This window comes from Idiotropiscis lumnitzeri, chromosome 21 (genome assembly GCF_059441095.1).
Source record: "Idiotropiscis lumnitzeri isolate Australia: NSW breed Sydney's pygmy pipehorse chromosome 21, RoL_Ilum_1.0, whole genome shotgun sequence".
Classification (NCBI taxonomy): domain Eukaryota; kingdom Metazoa; phylum Chordata; class Actinopteri; order Syngnathiformes; family Syngnathidae; genus Idiotropiscis; species Idiotropiscis lumnitzeri.
The window spans coordinates 2,569,779-2,590,530 of NC_142411.1; the positions used below are offsets into that span (position 1 = coordinate 2,569,779).

A 20,752-nucleotide genomic window follows, 5' to 3' on the forward strand; every position below is an offset into this window, starting at 1 on the left:
ATATATGACCTGAAGCTTACGGTTATCCGAGCCGCCGCTGCTGATGATGAATCTTTTATCTTGTGTCTTCTTTCTTTTACTTCTACTCTTCTTTGTAGTTTTTTTTTTTTTTTTGGTCAGTCTGGCTGCTATGCAGCACTATGTTGCCTCTCACAGGTCAGTCTTGGTACTGCATTTACATCTGTTTGAACTAAATAATGAAATAAATATAAGTGCATGTATAAATACAGCCATTTAAAAAAAAATACTTGCTGGAATTTAGTGCATCATTAAAATTAGTCACAGTTTCAATTGTGTGAACATTCAAGAAGTAACCAGAAAAGGGGAAAGCATAAAAGCGCTTCTTTTTTTTTTTTTTTTTGCTGATCCTTCTGCCCAACACTGTGCACTTAATCAGCTCCAAGAATGTGCAACACGCGTACACGCGCGCGCGCACGTCTTGGCTGTACATGAAGCGATTTGTGTACCCGTGTGCGGGGGTCGAACACAATGCTGAAAGGGTGTTTTCCCAGGGTTGCTTGTTATGTTCCATGCAGCTAATGGTGCAAGTTGACGTGATTGAACACGTGTTAAAGGGCTCACAACAAAAGTCTGGGCTGTAGAAAAAAGGGGAAAAAAAAGACTGCTTGCAGTCGGAAAGTCAATATTACAGTAAATGTTTGGATTAAAAACACTCAGTATATTTTTGAGACGCACTTCTGCATTCAAACTAGTGTCGTCATCCATCTTTGGAGGTTCATAGCCAGACAACGTCGCACCTCACTGGTCGTAGTTTTTCAAAAACAACTCATGTCGCTGCAGACTTGGCGAACCGGACCCATGTGCCACACATATGTAACGGAGAAAAATATATACGTTGTTAATTTATGGCGGAAGTGACGCAGCAGCACGCAGTGTTGCACCTGGTGGCGACAATTAGAGCTACGAGGAATGCAGAGCGGTGAGTCGCATCTCGTAGTCCGACAAATGCACATTATATTATGATTTTGTTCTTTTCTGCTGCTGTGGTGCGCTCAAGTAGTTCCGTTGATTGTCATGAGCCCACATCGTTTCCTGTACTGTTGTAAGAGTCATGTTTTGTCGACTTCTGTTAAATAGATTTGTAAATCCTCGTGTGTTGTGCAGACTATCACGAGCTGGTTGCGACTTCACTCTCGCTCTTGCCACATTGTCTTGCAGGTAATGTGATTCTCTTTTTTGTTTTATTGCATCTTGTTTTTAATGTCGTGTTTTTCCATTTATTTGAATGTACTTGCGCGAGTTCGCAGTTATGTGCTGCCGCCATGTGCGATATGACGTAGTCACGTTCCGCTACCTGTGATGCATTCAGGGGCACTCTGTGAATTTAAAGAAAGTTTAGTAAGGCGTTTAAAAAGTCAACATATAGTAAAGCGTTTAAAAAAAGACCACGTATCGTAAGGTGTTTTAAAAAAGAGTAAAAGTAAAGTAAGAGTTTAGTAAGGCGTTTAAAAAGTCAACATATAGTAAAGCTTTTAAAAAAGAGTAAAAGTAAAGTAAGAGTTTAGTAAGGCGTTTAAAAAAAGACCAACTATAGTAAGATGTTTTAAAAAAAGAGTAAAAGTAAAGTAAAAGTTTAGTAAGGGGTTTAAAAAGTCCCCCCCAAAAATCAATCCTATAGATTATGCTGCTATTTTGTTCTCGTAGACTACACACCACCTTGCGCTACATTTAATCAAAAAAATATATATTTCCTCTCCATTTACTATTCTAAAACGAACCATCGTTTCTTTTTCCTTTCCTCCTTTCTTGCACGCTGCTGAGTGACGTGCTTGCTGGCTGCTGTCAAACAGCACTCCCACTTTTCCTCCAGCAGATTCACCTCTGAGTCCTCCTGGTTGCCTGTCGCAGCTCCATCAGGCCTCTTTTTTTCCCCCTTCCCTTTCATCCGAGTCATTTTCTCCCTCCTTTTACTAGCCAGCCAAATGGACAAGAAGGGACGTCACGTTTGATGTGCTCATACAAGAACTCCCGAGATGCACCGCCATTAAATGGGGCTGTTTTTGTCTTACTCGGGAGCGCACTTGATCACAGCGAAATGACTCATAATGACCTCTGCGTTTTAGCCAGGGAAAGAATAGGCGCCCGCCGCCCCCCACACCGCAAAAAAAAAAAAACAACAACTTGCCTGCCTGTCATTACTCGTAGTCCATTTTAATGAGGGATGAATAATTCAGGTGCAACAGCGGATGGAATCGTCCTGCAAGCACGGTGGCGCTTTGATGGAAAGACTGCCATCTGCATGTTTACGAGTTCGTCGGTGCACCGCTGCGTGTCGCGCAAACGCACCTCGTCTAGGAGTTGCTTTGTGTTCCCTGACGCCTCCGCAGAGTAGGTGAAAGCATACAGCCTTCAGGCGGCACAACAAAGGTCAACGTGCAGTTTAGGAATGAAGAATAGGACAGGATGGGAAGCGGGAGATGAAGCAAGCACACACACACGTGATTGCGTCTAAGACTCCGTCTGACCTTGACAAATGTCTTACTTGGGGCGGGGGGGTTGCGATAGACAGGTAATAAAGGGAACTGTAAACACAAAAGATGGTTTACTTGGAGCCTTGAAGAAGGGAAAGTGATTATAAAAGCTTGCCGTAGGGAACGTGAGAGTAAAAAGCGAAAGTTGGCCACTTTTCATCCTTCACCAACGTGAGGGATGACGGAAAGTGGCTCAAGGCTGCTCTCTAGTGGCCGCGCTGAGGAAATGAACACTTGCCGAAAAGAACAGTCAAAATGAGTGAAAGGAAGTTACAAATTGATGTTTATGGAGCAAACTAAAGCCAACTTTAATTATAAACTTTGCCAATTGATATCACATGAGCTTTTGTTTTTATAATATTTCAATAAGTAGATTTTTATTGACCAGTCGTTACTGGTCCTAAGAAGGCTATTTTACTTTATCATAAATTAATGTGTTTTACTTCTAGAACAGCAAAAAAAAATTAACTCTTTGGTAGTAGGAAATTATACACACTTTAATGCCAAAATAAGTTTATTTTCCAATCAAGTAAAACATTTCAGACATTTAAAAATCCAATAAAAGATTTACAGAAATAATAATAAAAAAAAGGCAGTACACTTATAGATTAAGGGTTGAAATTATAAGTGATCTGCGCACTCCATCAGTGCTTAACGTCTTCCAAAGACAGAAGAGCGCACATGACTCTCACTGGCAACAATGTCACATTTAAAATTAAAAATGAAAAAAAAATAAAAAACAATGAGGTCATTTGTCTGTATCAGGTGTCCTGCCCAAGTTGGAATTTGTTAACGACAGCTTTCAGGATTATTTCATGTACAAGGCCATAACAATGAGAAATAAACTGCACACGGTAAAGCCAAAGTTGAGGTATGTGAAAGTAAATAAAACAGAAACAAGTCAATCAGGTTTGGTAATGTTAACTTAACACGAGCCTTGAAAATAAAAAAATAAAAAATGACAAACTCCACAAATCAGCCCATGTGCATTGGCATTAGAAAAAAAAATATTAACTTGGCATAGTATTTTTTTTTTCGGCAGTCGTGCTAAACTCAGTTAACCAATAACAGTTTTTTTTTTTTAATCTAGTTGTTGAGTTGTGATGTTCTGTTGCGCTCAACAAAGCAGTACATTCATGGAGTGATTCATTTCAACGCTGTTGGTCAAAGAGCTTCAAGATGAACATGATCAATCAGGAGTTACAGTGATTGGAAAAGCAACAAAAACAATACTTTTTGTTGTTTTTTTTGTCAGGGTACACTCACACCAGGTCATCTGTTCCGGCGAAAGTCTCGCTGATCAGCACATGGGGTGAGTTTTGTTTCTTTCGATATTTTCGTACTCTGGCGCAATTTGAAAATGGGCGTTTGCACCGTTGTGGGAGTGAACACAGCCGACCCAATTGAATGGAGCTGCTGCCTTCATTCCTTTGTCATGTTACGCAATTTTAATTATTCACTTGCGTTAAAAATAAATTGTATTTTTCTTTTTACAATGCAACTTTTCTCTCTTCAGTGTGGCCTGATGTTCAAGTTGTGACGTGCGCCTGAGCGGAGATGAGCAAGGCAGGACAGATGCCCCAGTGTGAGTGCACTTGCAACCAAAACCTTCACAAATTTAGTTTCATCACGTAGCTTTACTTGAGGGGGAGGGTCCACATTGGTATAAAAATGGAGCACCACAAAAAAGGGCGCAACATCTGATTATCCTCGGCTGTTAATTAAAAAAAAAAAAAAAAAGCGTACAGACGGCGGCGCAACTATTTGGTCAAAGACAAACGGAACAAAGACGGGCACTCCTAGTTGGGATAAAACTGCGTCATTGCGAAATGCGGCGAGACCAACACCTTTCGCGAAAGGCTTCAACACTGCGCCGAAGTTAGCGAGTGTTTTACAAACCAAAGGTGGAGGTAGACGTGGGAGGTCAGGAGTTGAATTTAAAAAAAAAAAGTTGAACATATGAGGTAGTTATCATGCTGTAAACTAATCCAGACAAAAGAAAAAAAAAAGAGAAAGGAAGACCTTGGAATCTGCGGCAGTAACCGGCAGGTCAGAAAAAAAAAAGTGGACAAAAGCAACAGAAAGACAAGAGGTAGATTGTGATTATCAGAACACGGACCGGTTCCATACGTCTCTCCGATTTTGTTGAGTGGATGATTCCCAAAAGAATACAATTTTCATCTTTTGGGTGAATTCCCTGAGAACATTTCATCATCCTGAGAGAGGAACACTGTGGTTAAAAAAAATAAAAAATAAAATACAAAAACTCAAATCAAGGTACATTGTACAAATAAAAGATATGGACTGCGGCCACGTGTGAGCACGGGCTGTTCTTCGCGTGGTTTGCTCATTCATTGGTACTCTGCATTGATGTCGGGAGATTTGTACATTCTAAAATAAAATCGGACATTCAAAAAAAGGTTAGGGAGCCCTTTGACAAATCCTAACTTCTTTGGGATCGAAATAGTGCGTTTCCTCAAATAGTGCCGTTTATGGTTAGATTGGAAAACACTCAGGAACATTTTGTTTTCATGTTGCTAGCCCAAAAAAAGTCTGGCGTGACATTATTATTATTTTTTTTTTTTTTTAATAGAGCTAACTGACTTTGCTCCTTTCCCAAGGTGCAAACATGAGCCTGGTCCCAAATTATTCTTGCAATATTATGACTTGTGGACACTAGGGGGCGTTGCTGCATGACATGTTTGAAGTCAGCTGGAGTCATCACAAACGCAAAATTCATTTTTTTTAAACAAAACTTCTGCTTTAATTAAAGGTTGGATGTCGCCCCAAGAGATGGAGAAAATGAAGCATCTATTTGAGGTAAGGCGTTCATTAATTGAGGGAAGCGTCGACGTGCCGCTATTTGAGGAAACACACGATACAAATTTTTTAAAAGTTCGGTTTGGATTTTCGTTTTTTAATTTAAAAAAAAAAAAAAAACAAGCACTATCTGGCAAATTATTTGATTTGTCCAAAGATGAGGATTGGCTCAGTTCACATTCAATATGGTCAGAGGAGAGCTGCGAGGTCACAAGCCAGGCGCGGCGAGACAAGGTGGACCGCTTGTGATCTTCGTTTTGGAAAGAGCAAAAAAGGGACCAAGCTGATACGGCAACAATCCAGTCCCTCGTCTTTAGTAAACACGCTGCGGAATTTTTTGTACATTTTTAAATTAAAAAAAAAAAAATGCAGCCGTCGCTCGATTAAAATAACCAAAATCGACTCGCTTGATTGGTCGAGCGATGACAAAGAATTGAAGAATTGTCACGTCTCACATAAACATCGCATCATATACAACACAAGCGCTAACACCTAACTTCGATCTAACTCCTTAAAAAATCTGCATCACTGAATAGAATCTCATTTATATATATAATCCGGATTTAACATATATATTAATGATTTTCAAGCCGCCTTAACGGAACGGGTCTCTACTGATTAATCACGTTTGGAGTCTAAGCTAGTTGAGTATTATGACGTCCAGTCGAAGGCCTCTCCAACTATGAGAATAATAATGAAGGGTTAATAGTGTTGATCTTTGCAAGCATGCAAATGTGATAGCCGACTATTTTTCCCCCCTTGCTTCGTTCACAACACACGATTAAGTACGTGTGCACGATCAAATGAATAAAGTCAGGCATGATAAATGTGAATTATTTGCGCATCTGCAGGGGTCAACTGCACTTTAAGGTTGTAATATCATCATTGGCCACTAGATGGTGTCTTGGTTGCGCTTACAACGGGGTCTTCTCCTGCCCTTTACTACCTCTTTTTTTTTGCACAATATGATTGTTTGTGGAATAGGAGTTAAGCAGCCCGTTTTTATCCATGTCAGCTGGCGGCCATGTTGTCACTTTCTGTCAACTGAAAATGAAATCACAGTTGCTCAGGTAACGACCAATCACGACTCGCGTATTCTGATGTTGAGCCACGATTGGTCCTGAACTAAGCAACTGTGCTGTCATTTTCAGTCGACGAACGTGACAAAATGGCTGCCCCTTGAGATGAATCAAAACGGGTGGATTTTGCTCAACTCATATTAATCAGAATGCAGAGTTGCAACTAGAAGGGCTGCATAAAACATGTTGAAGATGTGTTAAAAATTAATAATTGGGCATAATTACAAAGCTAAAAAAAAAAAACGGAATGAATAAGGAGGAAAAGCAAATCAAACCACGATCCAAGCATGTTTGCCTCCTGAGCTGTACTGATTGAACATAAGATCATCATCATCATCATCAGTGGCGCCGTCTCACATCTGCAAGTTGGGCCCCCGCGTCCGTAAGCTTTGGATGGTTGCCGTAGCTGCATGGTTGGACATGAACATAAAACACAGGTAAAAAAAAAAGTTCAAGAAATGACCTCCCATTTTGTCACAGGTGCGAGGTAGATGAAGCAAGGGGAGCGTCGAGGACGAGAGTCTTTCTAGGATTTTCTCCACCTCCGGGGACCGCGGTGAGTTGGAGGATCTTCGGGGGACGAGGACGAGCCCCCGCGGGGAGAGGCGCCGTAGCGCTCCTCATCCTCTGGGGGGCCGAGGTAGGCCGACGACCTCGGGCTGGAGGCCGAGGTAGACGCGTGTTGGTCCTGAGAGCCTGCGGGGGGCGCCGGCGCCTTGTGGGGGCATTGGGCCACCATGTGCGTGATGCTCTGGCAGTAGTGGCATTTCTTTGGCTGGGGGGGCAGGCTACACTCCTTAGCGTGGTGGTCCAAACCGCCACAGTTGTAACAGCTGCAGGGGCACAAAAGGCTGAAATGAATGCGTGTGAGAAAATGATTGTTTTCATTTTTTAATTTTTTTTTTACCCCATTACTGTTAGGCAGCAATATGTTTGTTTTGTGACTGTGTTTTGTAATAAAGATGATAAACTGGAGCTTCACATTTCTTGTTTGGTTAGTGTGCCTTGGCGCAAAAAACATCTGCAATAACTACAATTCACCACTAGATGGCAGCTTGACAACAGGATTGTGAAATACACCAACAAGCACTACGGATTATATACATGCGCGTGTGGAAGTATACATTCATAAACACGCATGCGTGTGTGCGTATGTATACACACACACACGCACGCACACATGCGTGTTTATGTACGTATGCAACTACTCTATCTGCATTGAACGATGAAACGACATGAGGAGGATTTCTTCATGACAAAGCAGGCCAAAGCTGCCTTAAATACAATTTCAGGCATCATTAACATTGGAGGGTGGAAGGAAAGGGAAGGCGACGCGATTCGATGCATTGCAGTGCAGCACAATCAATGACTTTCATCTCCATATGGATCTTTTTGACATTTCCTCTGGAGAGATTTTTTTTTTTTTTCCGTGTGGGTGTTCCTTTTGGTCCTGATGGAGACATGGTATGGAAACATATGTATCGAGAAAACATATCTGCACACCTTTGTAATGGGATTTTCACATGTACACCTTTTATAAAAACCTTTCCTAGGGGGGAAATTTAAAAACAAAAATAAATATGAGCTGTTCTAGCACGTTTTTCCTGACATTTCTCGGGCATTTAACATTTTGTGCCAACAAGAACGCCATTTGGAACTGTTCACAATCCCCCCCCCACTTTGGCTAAGGCCACGCCACTATTTTTTTTATTTAAACTTGTTCAACCTAAAACACAAATCATCTAGCATCTGTCGCCAATTAAATGATCGAATTCATGTGAATGAATAAAAAAACGCCAGCAGGAGGCCAAAACGCTGATCGACGACAAGGGCGAGGGCACCAAATTGTCCTCGGTCACTTGACCACTGCCACCGGATCAGTTATCTCCAAATGGGCTGAATTATTCAGCCGTGTAAAATGAACTTCCACTTCCTACCAGCTATTCGACAATGCTCGTGCACAGAGCGGCTGCGACGGACATTAATCATCCTCGTATTCAAGTGGATTTCTCACGCCGAGGACCAAAAGGAACCCAACTTGGTTCTCTGGAGGAAACCCGTATTGCGATTCAAGTCATTGATTGTGCTGTAGCGCGTTGCGATGCCTCCGTGCGCTCTCCAATGTTAATAACGCTGCAAAATTGATCTTAAAGAAACGTGCGCGCCAGGGAGGGCAACATGCTCCGTTCGTCACAATAACCATGGCAACAGTCATGTACTGCATATGGAGCCTATAGACTCTTGGTGCCGCACAACATCCATCCAACCTACACATGCACCGCGTTTACGGATAAAATGACAAAATCTTGCAGATGCGATCATGATTTCGATGTCGTGACCGCACCTCACATTCACACGTGCACACACTTGCGTTGATGACTGACCGGTCTCCCTTTGGTTTGCGCTTCTGGAGCGGGACCTTCCCTTTGGGCCTCCTCTCGCTACCGGCGCAGGGTCCCCCACCCGGCCCGGTCACCCGCAGGGACTCGAGGCCCTTGCAGGACTTTTTGTAGGTGAACTCCACCGGCACGCCCTCCTTTAAGCTTCGGAAGCCCTCCATCACCAGCTTGCTCTGAGAGACAAGACAAAAAAATAAAATAAAAGACGTCAGTGTGTGTGTTGGGGGGGGGGGAGAATTAAAAATATTTTGCACATTTCAAAGACAAGACAACTCAATGTGCTTCACACAAGCAAACATGCTGAAGACATTTAAGGGCAAAGCAACGAGAACAAAAGTAGCTTATTAAAATTGACGACATATCCAAACTAAAGCTCTAAAGTTAAAAGAAGAAACAAAAAGAAGCTTTCCTTATTTTGAGTAAGCCCCAATTTGTTTTTTGCTTTTGTGTTTGTTTTAGTCTGAACTCCAACAAAAATAAAGACGAGGCTACTTGATGATATACGTTTGGTATCAACTGTCACGGCCTTATCTGACACGAGCTGGCAGTATTATGTTTATCTGCTTTTTGCAGAGACACGACTTCCTATTCCGTCCCCCCCTTCGGGAGGAGGAGGAGGAAGCTGCAGCCATTTAATAAACGTTCTCCCGTGTGTTATACGCACCATCCATTCTATCCGCGCGACCGCCGCCGATTGATTTGAGTCGCCGCTGAACCTTCCGCACAATCATTCGAGTCTTCCTGATGGCACACAACAGGCAGCAGATAAAAGGGGGGGCGCCCGCCTCCGTGACCTTGGCGGCCGCGGCGCGGCGTCGTAGGTAAACGCTCGCCCACGCCGCCACGCCTCTCTGTAGGCGCCTGCTGCTGCCGCGCGTGTGTGTAGGAGACGCGCGGAAAGGCAGCAGGTCAAATGTAAAAAGAGAAAATATGCTCAGCAGTGTTCCTCCACTATGGCCGTTACCATGACAACCGTATGCTATACATGAAGTGAAGGGTGCTCTATAGATGCTTTGTGTAAATTCACCTGACAACAATCATTTATGTTCGAAGCTCGTTTAGCCGCTTTGACATATTTCGAGGATAATTATTTTAAAGTCATCTAATTTCTTTAGGCTCCTTTGCAAACATTTTTGGGGTAATCTAGTTGTCAATCCGTTGAAACATTTCTTAAACGCATCAGACCGAACGGAATTGATCAAACATGCGTACTGTTGAGTATTCGCTGAATTATAAATATAATGAATGATGATTTGGTCACAAAGCATTACTTTCGGAGGTCAAAGGTCAAAGCCACTCAGCCCAACCCATGCACAACGCCAGCAGCTTCTTGCAAATGAAAAAAACTTTTTTAAAAAAGACAGCCAACATTCGGTCGTTGTCCAATAAATGTACAGCTGTGCATTGGCGCGTGTGTGGGAAGGAGCGCGCGGCGATCGATACGGGCTGGAAATAGCTCTCCTTTTCACCAGCCGGGCCCTCGCCAATCAATACAGGAAGCGGGAAGGTGAGGGGAAGAGGAGACGACCGCCACGACCGCCACCGCCACTCCTCTCCTTCCACGGAGGACACCGCCGGCACCGGCACCGGCACCGGCTCTGCTAATTCCGGGATGCTCGGAATGGCCGCTAGCAGCGCTGCGAGGCTGACAGTGAGCGGCTTTCCGCAACACGCACGCACATTTGTAAAAGCCACCCACAAAGGCGCCCTTAAGAAGCCTCAGCATATTGTCATGAGTGTCCGTGACCTTTGAACCCGGGCCCACCTCCCCCCACGTCGGACACTTCAAAGCCTTCAATGTTCCACTGCTTCTAGTGAACGACATCCAGCAACGGCTGCGGAGGAGAGTTTTCATAGTCCATTAATCCGTCAATGATTTTGTCGATTCGTCGACAGATCCGATTTTATTTCGTTTGATATTCAAAAAGAGGGGGGTCAATTTGCCATTGACGGTGCAGGAAGTGCACAAACAAATTAATTCTGATTCAGTTCCTGGTGTGGTCTGCAACAGCAAAAATGTTGATCCTGGTTTCTCAAAGTGAAAGCAGATGCTCGAAGATGGAAAAAATACGAAATAAGCAGTCGGCTTTTGTGGAGTACAATAAAAAAAATTTGTTTTAAAAATCAGAGAACATTTATTGATGAGAGGTTCAAATTTGAAAGGTAAACCCGCAAATTCACTCTGCATTGAAATGCATGTTAAAAAATAGTTATTCATTTTCTCAAAAGATTATGGCACCGTTTACAGACATTATTTTTTTTATTACAATAAATAATAAATAGCAACAACAACAAACTTTGTTGATGTTTCGGCTTTTTTATTCATTTGACTATTTAAAGCACTGTTCATTTCAGACCTTTACATTTTAGATTTTTTTTAAAAATATCTTAAGGGATACTTTTTATTTACTGCACTGCTTAGCAAAAAAAAAAAAAAAACGGCCATATTTTTTTTTCCTTATCATCCATTTTCTGAATTGCATCTAAATTCAAAGAAATGTCAAATAGCATTCAAAGCACTTCACATATATTAATTTAAAATCACTTTGCAATATATGAATAATGATTCATTTAAATGTCTTAATATTTTCGTATATTACTCCATCTTTCGATGACTCGATTTCTGAAGATATTTAGTTATTCAGATGGCGAAACATTTTTTTTTCTTTTGCAACGCTGCAGATACGCTCGTGTTTCACTGCGGCTGATTCTGTCCAAAAGCTTCAAAACTGACAATTTCCCAGCAACACGAGCACGCATAAACCGCCCACAGAGCAACAAAAAAATAATATCCCCGCCTCAACGCTCACTACAGTTGCATGACAAAAATAAAAACGCGGTCTGTTTTCTACAAATTTTCATGCACCTAAAAACACATTTCTGTTTTCTTCAAATGGAAGTCACGTGACGGCGCCTCTCTTTCTTTTGGGGCCATTTTTTCCCGGTGCGAAGAGGGGACAGCGTGGGTTTGGGTGAGATAGCTGAGAGACAAAGCCTGATGCTGGTGATCTGGAGGCGGAAAGGGGGCGGGGCCTGCATGCCAAACGGTGACATGGACCAGAGGTTAATCTCACTAGGGGCCCCACTTTAACCTCACGGCACAAAACACAAGTCTCGGGCGCTCTCGGTGGCGTGCGCACACGCAAAAAAACACGAGACGGCTTCCAACACTTCCCGTGCGTCCTGGTTGCAAGCGCGCACACACACTCGCTGTAAATTGAACACACACTCTCTGGTCTTCATGACGAGCGGCCCGCACACTGTTCAACATTTCAAACTGATTACCGACAAAGGGCAAACAAAAGCTCCAAACCACATAGCCCTTCAGCCCAACCTACCCGCCTGCCTTTTTGTCTTTAAAGAAATTCCTTTTTGCCACCCCCTCCCCTAAAGAATTCCCAAGGAGAGCGCACACCCCTTCATGTCCCAGCGGGAGCTCAAACACACACACACACACACCTAAAAGGAAGTGATCAGATATAAGAGCCACTGATGAAGAGACCTCCCGCTCCCTGACACACACACACACACACACACACACACACCCCCCACACACACGCACCCCCACATACGTGCAAACACACTCATCTTTTCTTCCCCCCCCTCCTTCCTGCCTCGGCAGCTGTTTTTTTTTCCCCAAGACAATTACTAATCATCACATGTGTAGCTGCTGCGAACGTAGGAAAATTGTTCTAAATGAAAAAAAACACAGCTTCATGCATCACATTCCATCAAAAAGGCGCAATTCTCATCTTTAGCAAAGCTCGGGTTAAATGTACCTAATAAAGTGGCCGGCAAGTGTGCCACGGTGGTTTTAATCGGTAAATCTTTTGAGTTGGTTGCCGTTCGTATGGTGTCGGGGTTACGCAATCAATTCGATCGATGGGATCAATACCCAATTTGCTCGACTATGTGAAAGAGGAGGCGGGGTTAATGGGTGGTATTTTGGTGCAGACTGGATTTTTAGTGTGGGTTTGCTAAAGAAAATATGAAAAAAAAAAAAGATTTTATAAATAAACAAAACAACATTAGATAAATAAAAAAATAATAATACTTCTGTGTGCTATTGTAGTTTATGAAATGAACGCTACAAACGTCAAAAAAAAAAGAAAAAGATGCAGCTCTCATATTGAATTTTGTTAGACTGGAGTGAGAAATCTGCGGCCCGCGGGCCTTTTAGGGCCAACAACCAATTTGAATGAAAGCACCCACAAATGGCCATAAAACACAACAATTAGCACTTAATCTTTGCCCATAAATCAAGTCTGGCCCTTTGAGAACTTGGGAAAAACAAAAGTGATTGTGCAAGTGAACTTAATGTGGTCGAAATTTTTGTTTGTGTATTTACAATCCATAAAACGACAGCTTTTCCCGCTGACACCATGCAAACTGGAAAAAAAAAAAAAAAAGGATGCATTGATTGTGAATGCGTATAAATCACACTCAAGGGGTCTATGAAAATAACACGATGGAAACGGAAAGGAATTTTTCCAACACAAGCAAATCAGGCAGATAAGATATCCGAATGCAAATGACATGCTCCTCTCACTGGAGCCAACTTTCTATTTTTAGACACACAGTCCATTAGGAGGACCACGGCATGAAAAGTGATGCAGCGCCGCACGAATGTGAACGCACCAACTTTTACGCCGACGTGCAGGACAGTTGCTGCTCTTTACAAAGCGGCCATTACAAAAGTGCCGATGTGATTTGGCGCCCGATGAATGCAACCGATTTGACTCCAAGTGTCGTGGGACGATGATGTGATCTCGCGCCCATAAAACTGGCACAAAAACAAGTCGACCAAATTAAAACGAAATGGCCAAACTGCCTGGAAGCGTCCTTTTTGCCTCGCTTTTCTAATTTGCGCTTTCAAAACGAGGCCGTAAAAGGGGCAATTGAACAGAGGGAATAGGTTGTGACGAGATGTACGAGCAGAAGGACAAAACCGAGGCGAAAAGTGCGCACGGCGCGACATGTTGCCGACTCATCACGTTCGCACGCCTTTTGGAGAAATCGAGCGCTTTCAAAATCAAATATTTGCAGCAGTTTGCTACAACATAATTAGGGAAATTATAAATAATGATACCAGATTAACATTACAAAGTCACAAAACTGGGAGAACAAAAAAAGGAATGCTACAAGTGGGAATAAAAATAACGATTTGAGGTGCAACAATGACTATTTTTGATAGTCGATTAATCGTTTGGATACCTTTGTCATTTAAAAATGATCCCAATCTTCGGAATTCCAGCTATGAGTCATTAAATAATCGACAAAAATTAATTAAGTACAGGAAACATTCTCAGATTGTCAAGTGGATTGATTACTTTTTTTTTTTCAAAATATGACATTTGCCCTCTGGAAAACAATCATCAACATTTTGCACATTGTCTGACAGATTTAACAGATCAAACAGGTAAGCGAATTTTCATTTGTGCATTTTCTGTTTTTGAAAAAAGGGAGGGAAATTAATAGAATTTTTTCGTTGTTTTTATATGACTCATCAATAAATTGATTTGTTAATTGCAGCCCTTGATGATACTACAAGGAAACACTAACTGGCCGCTTTGTACTTTCTTTTCTCAGATCAAATTAATTTTTAACATCAACTTGCAAGCTTTTCCTAATCACGGATTTACTCCACCCAAAATTCCTTCATTAATACAAAAAAAAGTGTTCATGCGACTCATATGGTTCATGCACATTTTTCAAGCAGCTTCATTTTTCTTTTTAAACACCATAAAGCAACGTTATATGACATGTTTTCACCAATACTCAAAAGGATTTTTTTCAATCAAACGGCAGAAAATGGCAATGGATATATGCGACTAATTTATCTTTGTAAACAGCAAAGAGGAGAAGGAATTAAACTAAACGAAATTAATTTGATGGACAATTTTATACCCATATGTTGCATTCCATGAGTCCATCTTACATGCAAAGCGCTGCGTCTCGTGACTCATCAACTAAAAAAAACACTCATTTCAGTGGACGGGACTATTCTTTTCCAACCTTTAAAATTCCGGCATTGAAATTCAAGCATTTCCAAGAATTACAAGCACCCGTGGGAACCCTGCAGGGCCAAGTGGGAGACACTTCTCCTCCCTCTGCAGGCAGGAGGGAGGCGAAGGAGGAGGAAACTATACTTGCAGCATGTGGCCAGGAGAGGAAATAAGGCGTGTTTTGTCTCCTCTTTTTTTTCCCCTCTGCAGGCCTGTGGACAACGCGTGATCACATCACACGTTTTCCTGATGCAAACCATCTGAGCTTTTAGGAAATGCTTTTATGATCTCCACAACGCCAGTGTGTGTGATGAGTGTGTATGTGTGTGTGTGTGTGTGTTATCACTTACTTGGTGCACGAAAACATCCAGAGGGGGGTCGACGGGGGTTCCCTCACTGCTGGTCATGGAGATAAATCCAAAGCCCATGCGGACGTTGAACCATTTGCAGAAGCCCGATCCTGAGCGGACGTACGTTCGAGTCCGGTCCTCCTGCTCAGTGGACCTGGCGGGTCCTCCTGGAAACAAAAAGCAGAGAGAAAGTGAGTCATTTAAATTAACTGGAGGTGAGGAGGTCGAGTGAGGTTCACGGCCGGTCGTAATTCCCTAAACTCGAGCTTTTATCCTCCATAAAACAGCATGTGAAGTAACACTTTGGAGCAAACAGCCCTGTTAAAAGTTACTCGCTTGTTTTGCACGCGTTGTTAGGACTCCTTGCGGGGAGTTCCGGACGGTGCTGGTCCGAAAGGCAGGTGTATTTTACACATGGTGGACGTGCTTTAACCGGACCACCAACGCACACTTTCGCGCGCTCGTTCAAACGCGAACGCGCACGTACAAAAACAACACAAACGGGCGAGCGGGCACTTTGGCACATTTTTTACGTACTTCGTTGAAGTTAATCGTTTAAAAAAAAAAGAAAAGAAAAATAAGTGTAGTGGGGGAACCTTCGGCCATGTTTCGCCGCGGACCCTCAGCGGCCAAGTTGCGGTCGAGAAGGTTGTTAAGCCAGCGAGCGCAGCTGCGGCGGTCACCATGAAGCCGACGTCGTCATGCCCGCGACCGGGGCTCGCACGGTGTGGCCTGCGTGACTCGGACGGGTGTCGGTGTCATGTCGCCCCTCTGGCTTCCCTTCGAGCCCCCCACTTTCCTCCTTAGCAAGCTGCAGCACCTCCGCTCTGTGCTAGCGTCGCCCCCCCACATCCACATCCCACTCTCACTCGCTCGCCTTAGCTCTCTCCGTAAGCCCCGCCCCCTCCTCCGAGCTCCCGCGCTCTGATTGGCTGTCGACCTGGCTGTGGCTGTTGTCGTCGTAGGAACACGTGACCTTGCCAATTACTGTTTTTTGTTTGTTTTGTTTTTGTTTTGTTTTTCATCTGCACTGTACAACTCTTTCCTTTTGCCGCACGGTGCAGGAATCAAACTGGCAACCTTCTTTTAAGTTGATTTTTTTTTTGCAGGTTGCGTGTTTGTTTATTAGTGCTGGTGCACGTGACTGAATTTTAAATGATCCATGTGCTGGATTTAGCCACAATAAATGTTTACAAAAATACTATGAGATTTATTAACTCTTCATGGCTTCAGTATTTTTTTGACATCTTAAATATCTGCATGAAAATAAATTTTTAAAGCTGCCACGATAAATTGATTATTGGACAACTAATTGATTATCAAATTAATCGATAATTATTTTTGAAGACTCAAAAAGGTTGAACATCTTCACGCCATGAAAATGTCTAATCTGTTTAGCAACTGAAAAACTTGTCAGAATTAAGAGCAGCAATAAGTAGATGCATATTAAACGTGATTACTGAGGTCAAGCCATAATGAGTCCACATGCTTTTTAATGTGGCTTGAGTTAAGTGCTGAGTTGAAGGCAGCTAAGTGTTCCAACGATTCAACCATCAGCCTTTTTGCACTTGTACCGTTGTCTTCGCATAAACATCATTATCCAAAAGTAGAAAAAAAAATAAAGATTAATAAATGAAGCTATGGGCTCTTCACCTTGTCATTCACTGGCTAATTCCAAATAGAAAATGCTTTCAAATAGAAAAACTGAAATGAACTTACACGTTAGTCAAAGTAATTTGGAACGTGATGCGAATAGTTTTTTTGTGACGTTTGTAAAGGATTTTCTGATAATTAATTGCGTGAAATTTTTTTAAATTAATCTCCAGAGTTAACTTAATTTTGACAGCCCTAATATATAAATATAGAGATTGAGAGAGAGAGAGAGAGAGAGAAAACTAGAAGGATGTCATCCTGCTATATAGGCAAAGAGAATAATGAAAACTTTTGCTTATTTTTCTTTCAATTTCTTCCCTAAATATGTGGTCTGTTTTCCTGTGTTTGCCGTGTTGTTTTTGCACTCGCTCAGCACGCTCAAGTCACCTCCTTGTATCGTTTTTAGCGGGCACTGCAGCGGAGAGCTGAACTCACAACTCTGGAATGTGACTGGAAAACCCAGAAAAACAAAACGCGGTGAAAACTGTGACGTTCTTCGTCGCCTGTCATTTTCAAATCAATCCTGGGATGTGAGGGGGGGGGCGTTGTTTCGGTATTCACAAAGGCCAAACTGCCGCCACTTCACAATAACTGTTTACTGTATTGGGAGAATTGAATTAAGAGTTACGTCGAGCAACGAAAAGTATTGGCTGCCATCTAAAATCGAGTGTGTGTGTTCCCAAGATGTGCAAGGAGGAATGAGGAGGAGGAGGGGGGGCACGCTGCAAGGAATGGCGAGTGAAACAACAAGAAGCCCATCTCCACCCACCCTAGACCTCAAAGCCCACCCTCCGGAATTCACAAGTTCAACCCCCATCAGCCAACGACCCACCCACAAGCAGTCAGGCCCCAGACCCGGCCCGCCAAGGCCCAACCCGGGCCGCATCCCCCCCACCTCCCCACCCGCGCGCATGCACACGCACGACAGTTTTGGAGGATGCCAGACGATTACCGTGTGGGTCACTGGGCTGGATGCCAGTGTCACATGGGATCACGTCCTGGACGGCAAGGCATCATGATTGAGCGTCGCCTTGGGTGGGCCCGGTCAACAAACGCATAGCAGGGGGACGCCCAAACAAAGCGTGGCGGCAATCTTTAATTAGCAAAGTCATGTATGATGTGATGTTGCTGACACAACCGATCAACTTTAGGAGCGCTTTTCTCACTTTGTGTTCTATTGCTTTTCGTTTGTGCTTTTGTCACACTTCATGATACTATTATGCCAAATATAGTTGAACCAAATTGTACAGCTCTACTTCTAAAATACTGAGGCTTTTTTTTTTTTTTAATGTCATGTAATGTTCATCAAACGGAACAATATTGATGAGCTTTATTTTGGTGCTTGAACAAAATTGCTTTTTGACAGCAATGTAGAACGAGATGCTTCTCAAGTCAATCAGTTTTTTTTTAATGATGATGTCAGACTTAATTTGGATTTGGTTGCTCCATATTTTATTTTTTTTTATTTGATTTATTAAACTTACACTTCAATTAATTATAAAAATAAAAGGCTGAATGTCATTCATTTGTTTGCTTTTCCACAAACATTGTTAACAAAGCTCTTGCTCAGACTTATTGTCAGCCGAAACTGTCAATCATTTTTCTTTTAACTTAAATGCGTTCACATTGAGAGAAATACAGTTTTCTATTTCGTTTTTTTAAATTTCATGATTATGCAAGTTTAAAGCCATTAAAACGGCGGTATCTCAATATATCACGATAAGGATAAACTGTTTGAAAAAAGTAAACAACACAAACAAAAAATCAACGTGTTTTTTTTCAGTAATTTAGGTTGGAACAACTTTAAAATATAAATATTAACATGTATGGCAACAATACTAGTGAGCACACAAAAAAATAAGAAAGTAGCAAATTGCTTGAATATTTTTAAGATGTGGGACAACGCAAGGGAAAATTTATTCTGTAAACTCTTATTGCTTTGCAGAAAATGCGGGAAGGCCAATTTTGACATTAACAAAACAGAAATTATTGTTGTTGAATTGCCCAATTGTGTATTTCGCCAAATTCGTTGCCATGATTTTTTTTACAGAGGAAGAAATGTATAGGACAAATTTAATTCTATTCAATTAAAAGAATTCTTACATTATTGTTTTGTAACTACATATAAATAGTTACATTCAAAGGAGGATGAATTTGATTGATGTTAATTTATGGTAGTGAGAAAATCTATCCATCCTAACTCAGTTAACCATTATTATTACTTTATTATTACACTCCACCAAGTTATACAGCACCACAAGGGTCAAGCACGGGTCAACACTCAAAACGGTGCTCGCCACATAGTTTAATGTCTTAATTGCTCATTAAGTGCTTTTGGGGGGGGATTACTTGTAACATGATCCAGACATAAAACGAACCTGGTGGTCACAAATTAAGAATGATCCCCGAGACAAGCCACCTCCAGCAAGCTTAATTAGTTGTTCCTAATTCCTAGAAAATAAAAAGCCAACAACGTGATGTCACCTCATACAAAGTGCTCATATATGTTTTGTTTTAGTGAGAAAAATCGAGTGAGTATTTTGGGGGGGGGCACACGTGGAGATTCCTGAGCTGCTTGACTACTATTCCAACTTTGGACTCCCTCACCCCAGTTGACCCGACCCAACCCCCACATGCACGCAGGCGAGCCTGGGTAGGCTCCCAGAGGAAATGTGTCTTTTCGACCCTCACTTGCTGTCAATGCAGTTCAAAGGGGTTCATTGAGTTCGGCTCCCGCTTTTCATTTTTTAAGTGAGCAAGGCGGGGGGTGGGGGGGTGTTGTTGTCGCTTATTTCATGCATTCCAGCCACCAATCCCTTACCTTTCTTACATCCATAACATGAGATGTCTAAACAGTTCAGGGGGGAAAGCAGGTATCTCGCTCATGCAAATCTTTCTAATCTTACTTGACCCTTTTCCCAGGCAGAAATAAATTACGTTCTTAATTATTGAATTTTTTTTAACCATACAGCCTCAATAATTGTTTTATTTTTGATGAGCAGCAACTTTCGGTTTGACTTTTTTTTATTCTCACAAAGACTTTTATTGCAATTAGAAAGCATTTTCACAAGTCAGCTTGTCAGATTTCGTTGATGACAAATTTGAAGGAACGAAATATTTGCATACGTCTTTGAAAGCACGCATGCGCCTTGCTTGGATGCTTATTTGACCACGTGTTCATCTCTAAAACCTTGTTGCACAGTCACAAGTTTTCATATACTTTAAAAGGACCGATTAAAATCACATTTAATTTTTTTTCGCTGGGATTTTAATGATCTTTGTAAAACATAAAAACAGTCCACTCGGGGAGTTTTTTTTTTTTTTAACTTTTTACTTTTATTTATGTGGGCCAAGACCACCTCAAACATAAATAAAAGCTTTCTCAAAGTGTGAATTAGTAATGACAAAAAAATTAACAGGATTCCGAGGCGAACGCAATTTCGATGACGTCATAGGATGTCGAGGGGCGTTTTAGAACAAAGCGGCGAGAAGGAAAAAAAATGCTCACATTGGTACAGAAAATAACCACTTCCGGCAGACCAAATCCACTTTTCGTTTACATTTTGGACTTTCAAGGTTAGCACGTTGTCTTTTTTTTACCGTTTCATTCAAAACTCGAGACTTTCTTTCACTCCTCAAATAATTAAAAAAAATATTTGGAAGGAAAAGGAGCCCCTCAAATCTAAATGATCGATTATGGTCTTTCCGGTGTTGGATTGCATCCTACAAATCACCTTTAAAAACAAACACGTAAAGTTGAGCACTATCTTGACGAGTCTGCGGTGCTTTGCTGAAGCACATATTTGTGACGTTTGCGCATAATTGAGGATATAAAAGTGACTTACCTGCAGGAGAAGGCGCCGACATCATCTCTGCAGCTTTTTGCCAAGCGAATAAAAGTGCACAAATTCGCTTGGACGTCCCAACCGCGTTTTGCATTGTGCTGGTCGTCTG

At 42.0% G+C, this 20,752-nt stretch overlaps 1 protein-coding gene and 2 long non-coding RNA genes across 5 annotated transcripts; 2 read left to right on the plus strand and 1 right to left on the minus strand.

Annotated features, from left to right (window-relative positions):
- Window positions 1-75: 75 nt before the first annotated feature.
- Window positions 76-4,076, plus strand: LOC148316433 (uncharacterized). Of its 2 annotated transcripts, XR_015840250.1 has the most exons (4): window positions 76-940; window positions 1,126-1,179; window positions 3,748-3,804; window positions 4,009-4,076. It is a non-coding gene; the product is annotated as an uncharacterized LOC148316433 (long non-coding RNA). The 2 variants fall into 2 exon arrangements; XR_015840249.1 differs by lacking the exon at window positions 76-940 and having other exon boundaries at window positions 955-1,179.
- lin28b (lin-28 homolog B (C. elegans)) lies at window positions 2,989-20,746 on the minus strand. Of its 2 annotated transcripts, none has more exons than XM_088286969.1 (4): window positions 20,644-20,746; window positions 15,146-15,312; window positions 8,776-8,963; window positions 2,989-7,224 (listed from the first exon to the last, which is right to left on the minus strand). In XM_088286969.1, exons 1-4 carry the CDS (start codon window positions 20,735-20,737, stop codon window positions 6,918-6,920), a joined length of 756 nt encoding a protein of 251 aa, XP_088143095.1. In that variant the 5' UTR covers window positions 20,738-20,746; the 3' UTR covers window positions 2,989-6,917. The 2 variants fall into 2 exon arrangements, with proteins under 2 accessions (XP_088143095.1, XP_088143096.1); XM_088286970.1 differs by lacking the exon at window positions 20,644-20,746 and adding an exon at window positions 15,742-15,982.
- On the plus strand, window positions 5,266-7,366 carry LOC148316435 (uncharacterized). The gene is made up of 2 exons (XR_015840251.1): window positions 5,266-5,312; window positions 6,872-7,366. It is a non-coding gene; the product is annotated as an uncharacterized LOC148316435 (long non-coding RNA).
- Window positions 20,747-20,752: the final 6 nt, after the last annotated feature.

Excerpts from the sequence above, each read along its gene's own strand:
- lin28b (XM_088286969.1), bottom strand. The coding sequence starts at position 20,737 with ATGCAAAACGCGGTTGGGACGTCCAAGCGAATTTGTGCACTTTTATTC. Across the intron at positions 15,313-20,643 it reads GTCGGCGCCTTCTCCTGCAG|GAGGACCCGCCAGGTCCACT; the intron begins GTAAGTCACTTT and ends TTTTGTTTCCAG. Across the intron at positions 8,964-15,145 it reads TGGATGTTTTCGTGCACCAA|AGCAAGCTGGTGATGGAGGG; the intron begins GTAAGTGATAAC and ends CTTGTCTCTCAG.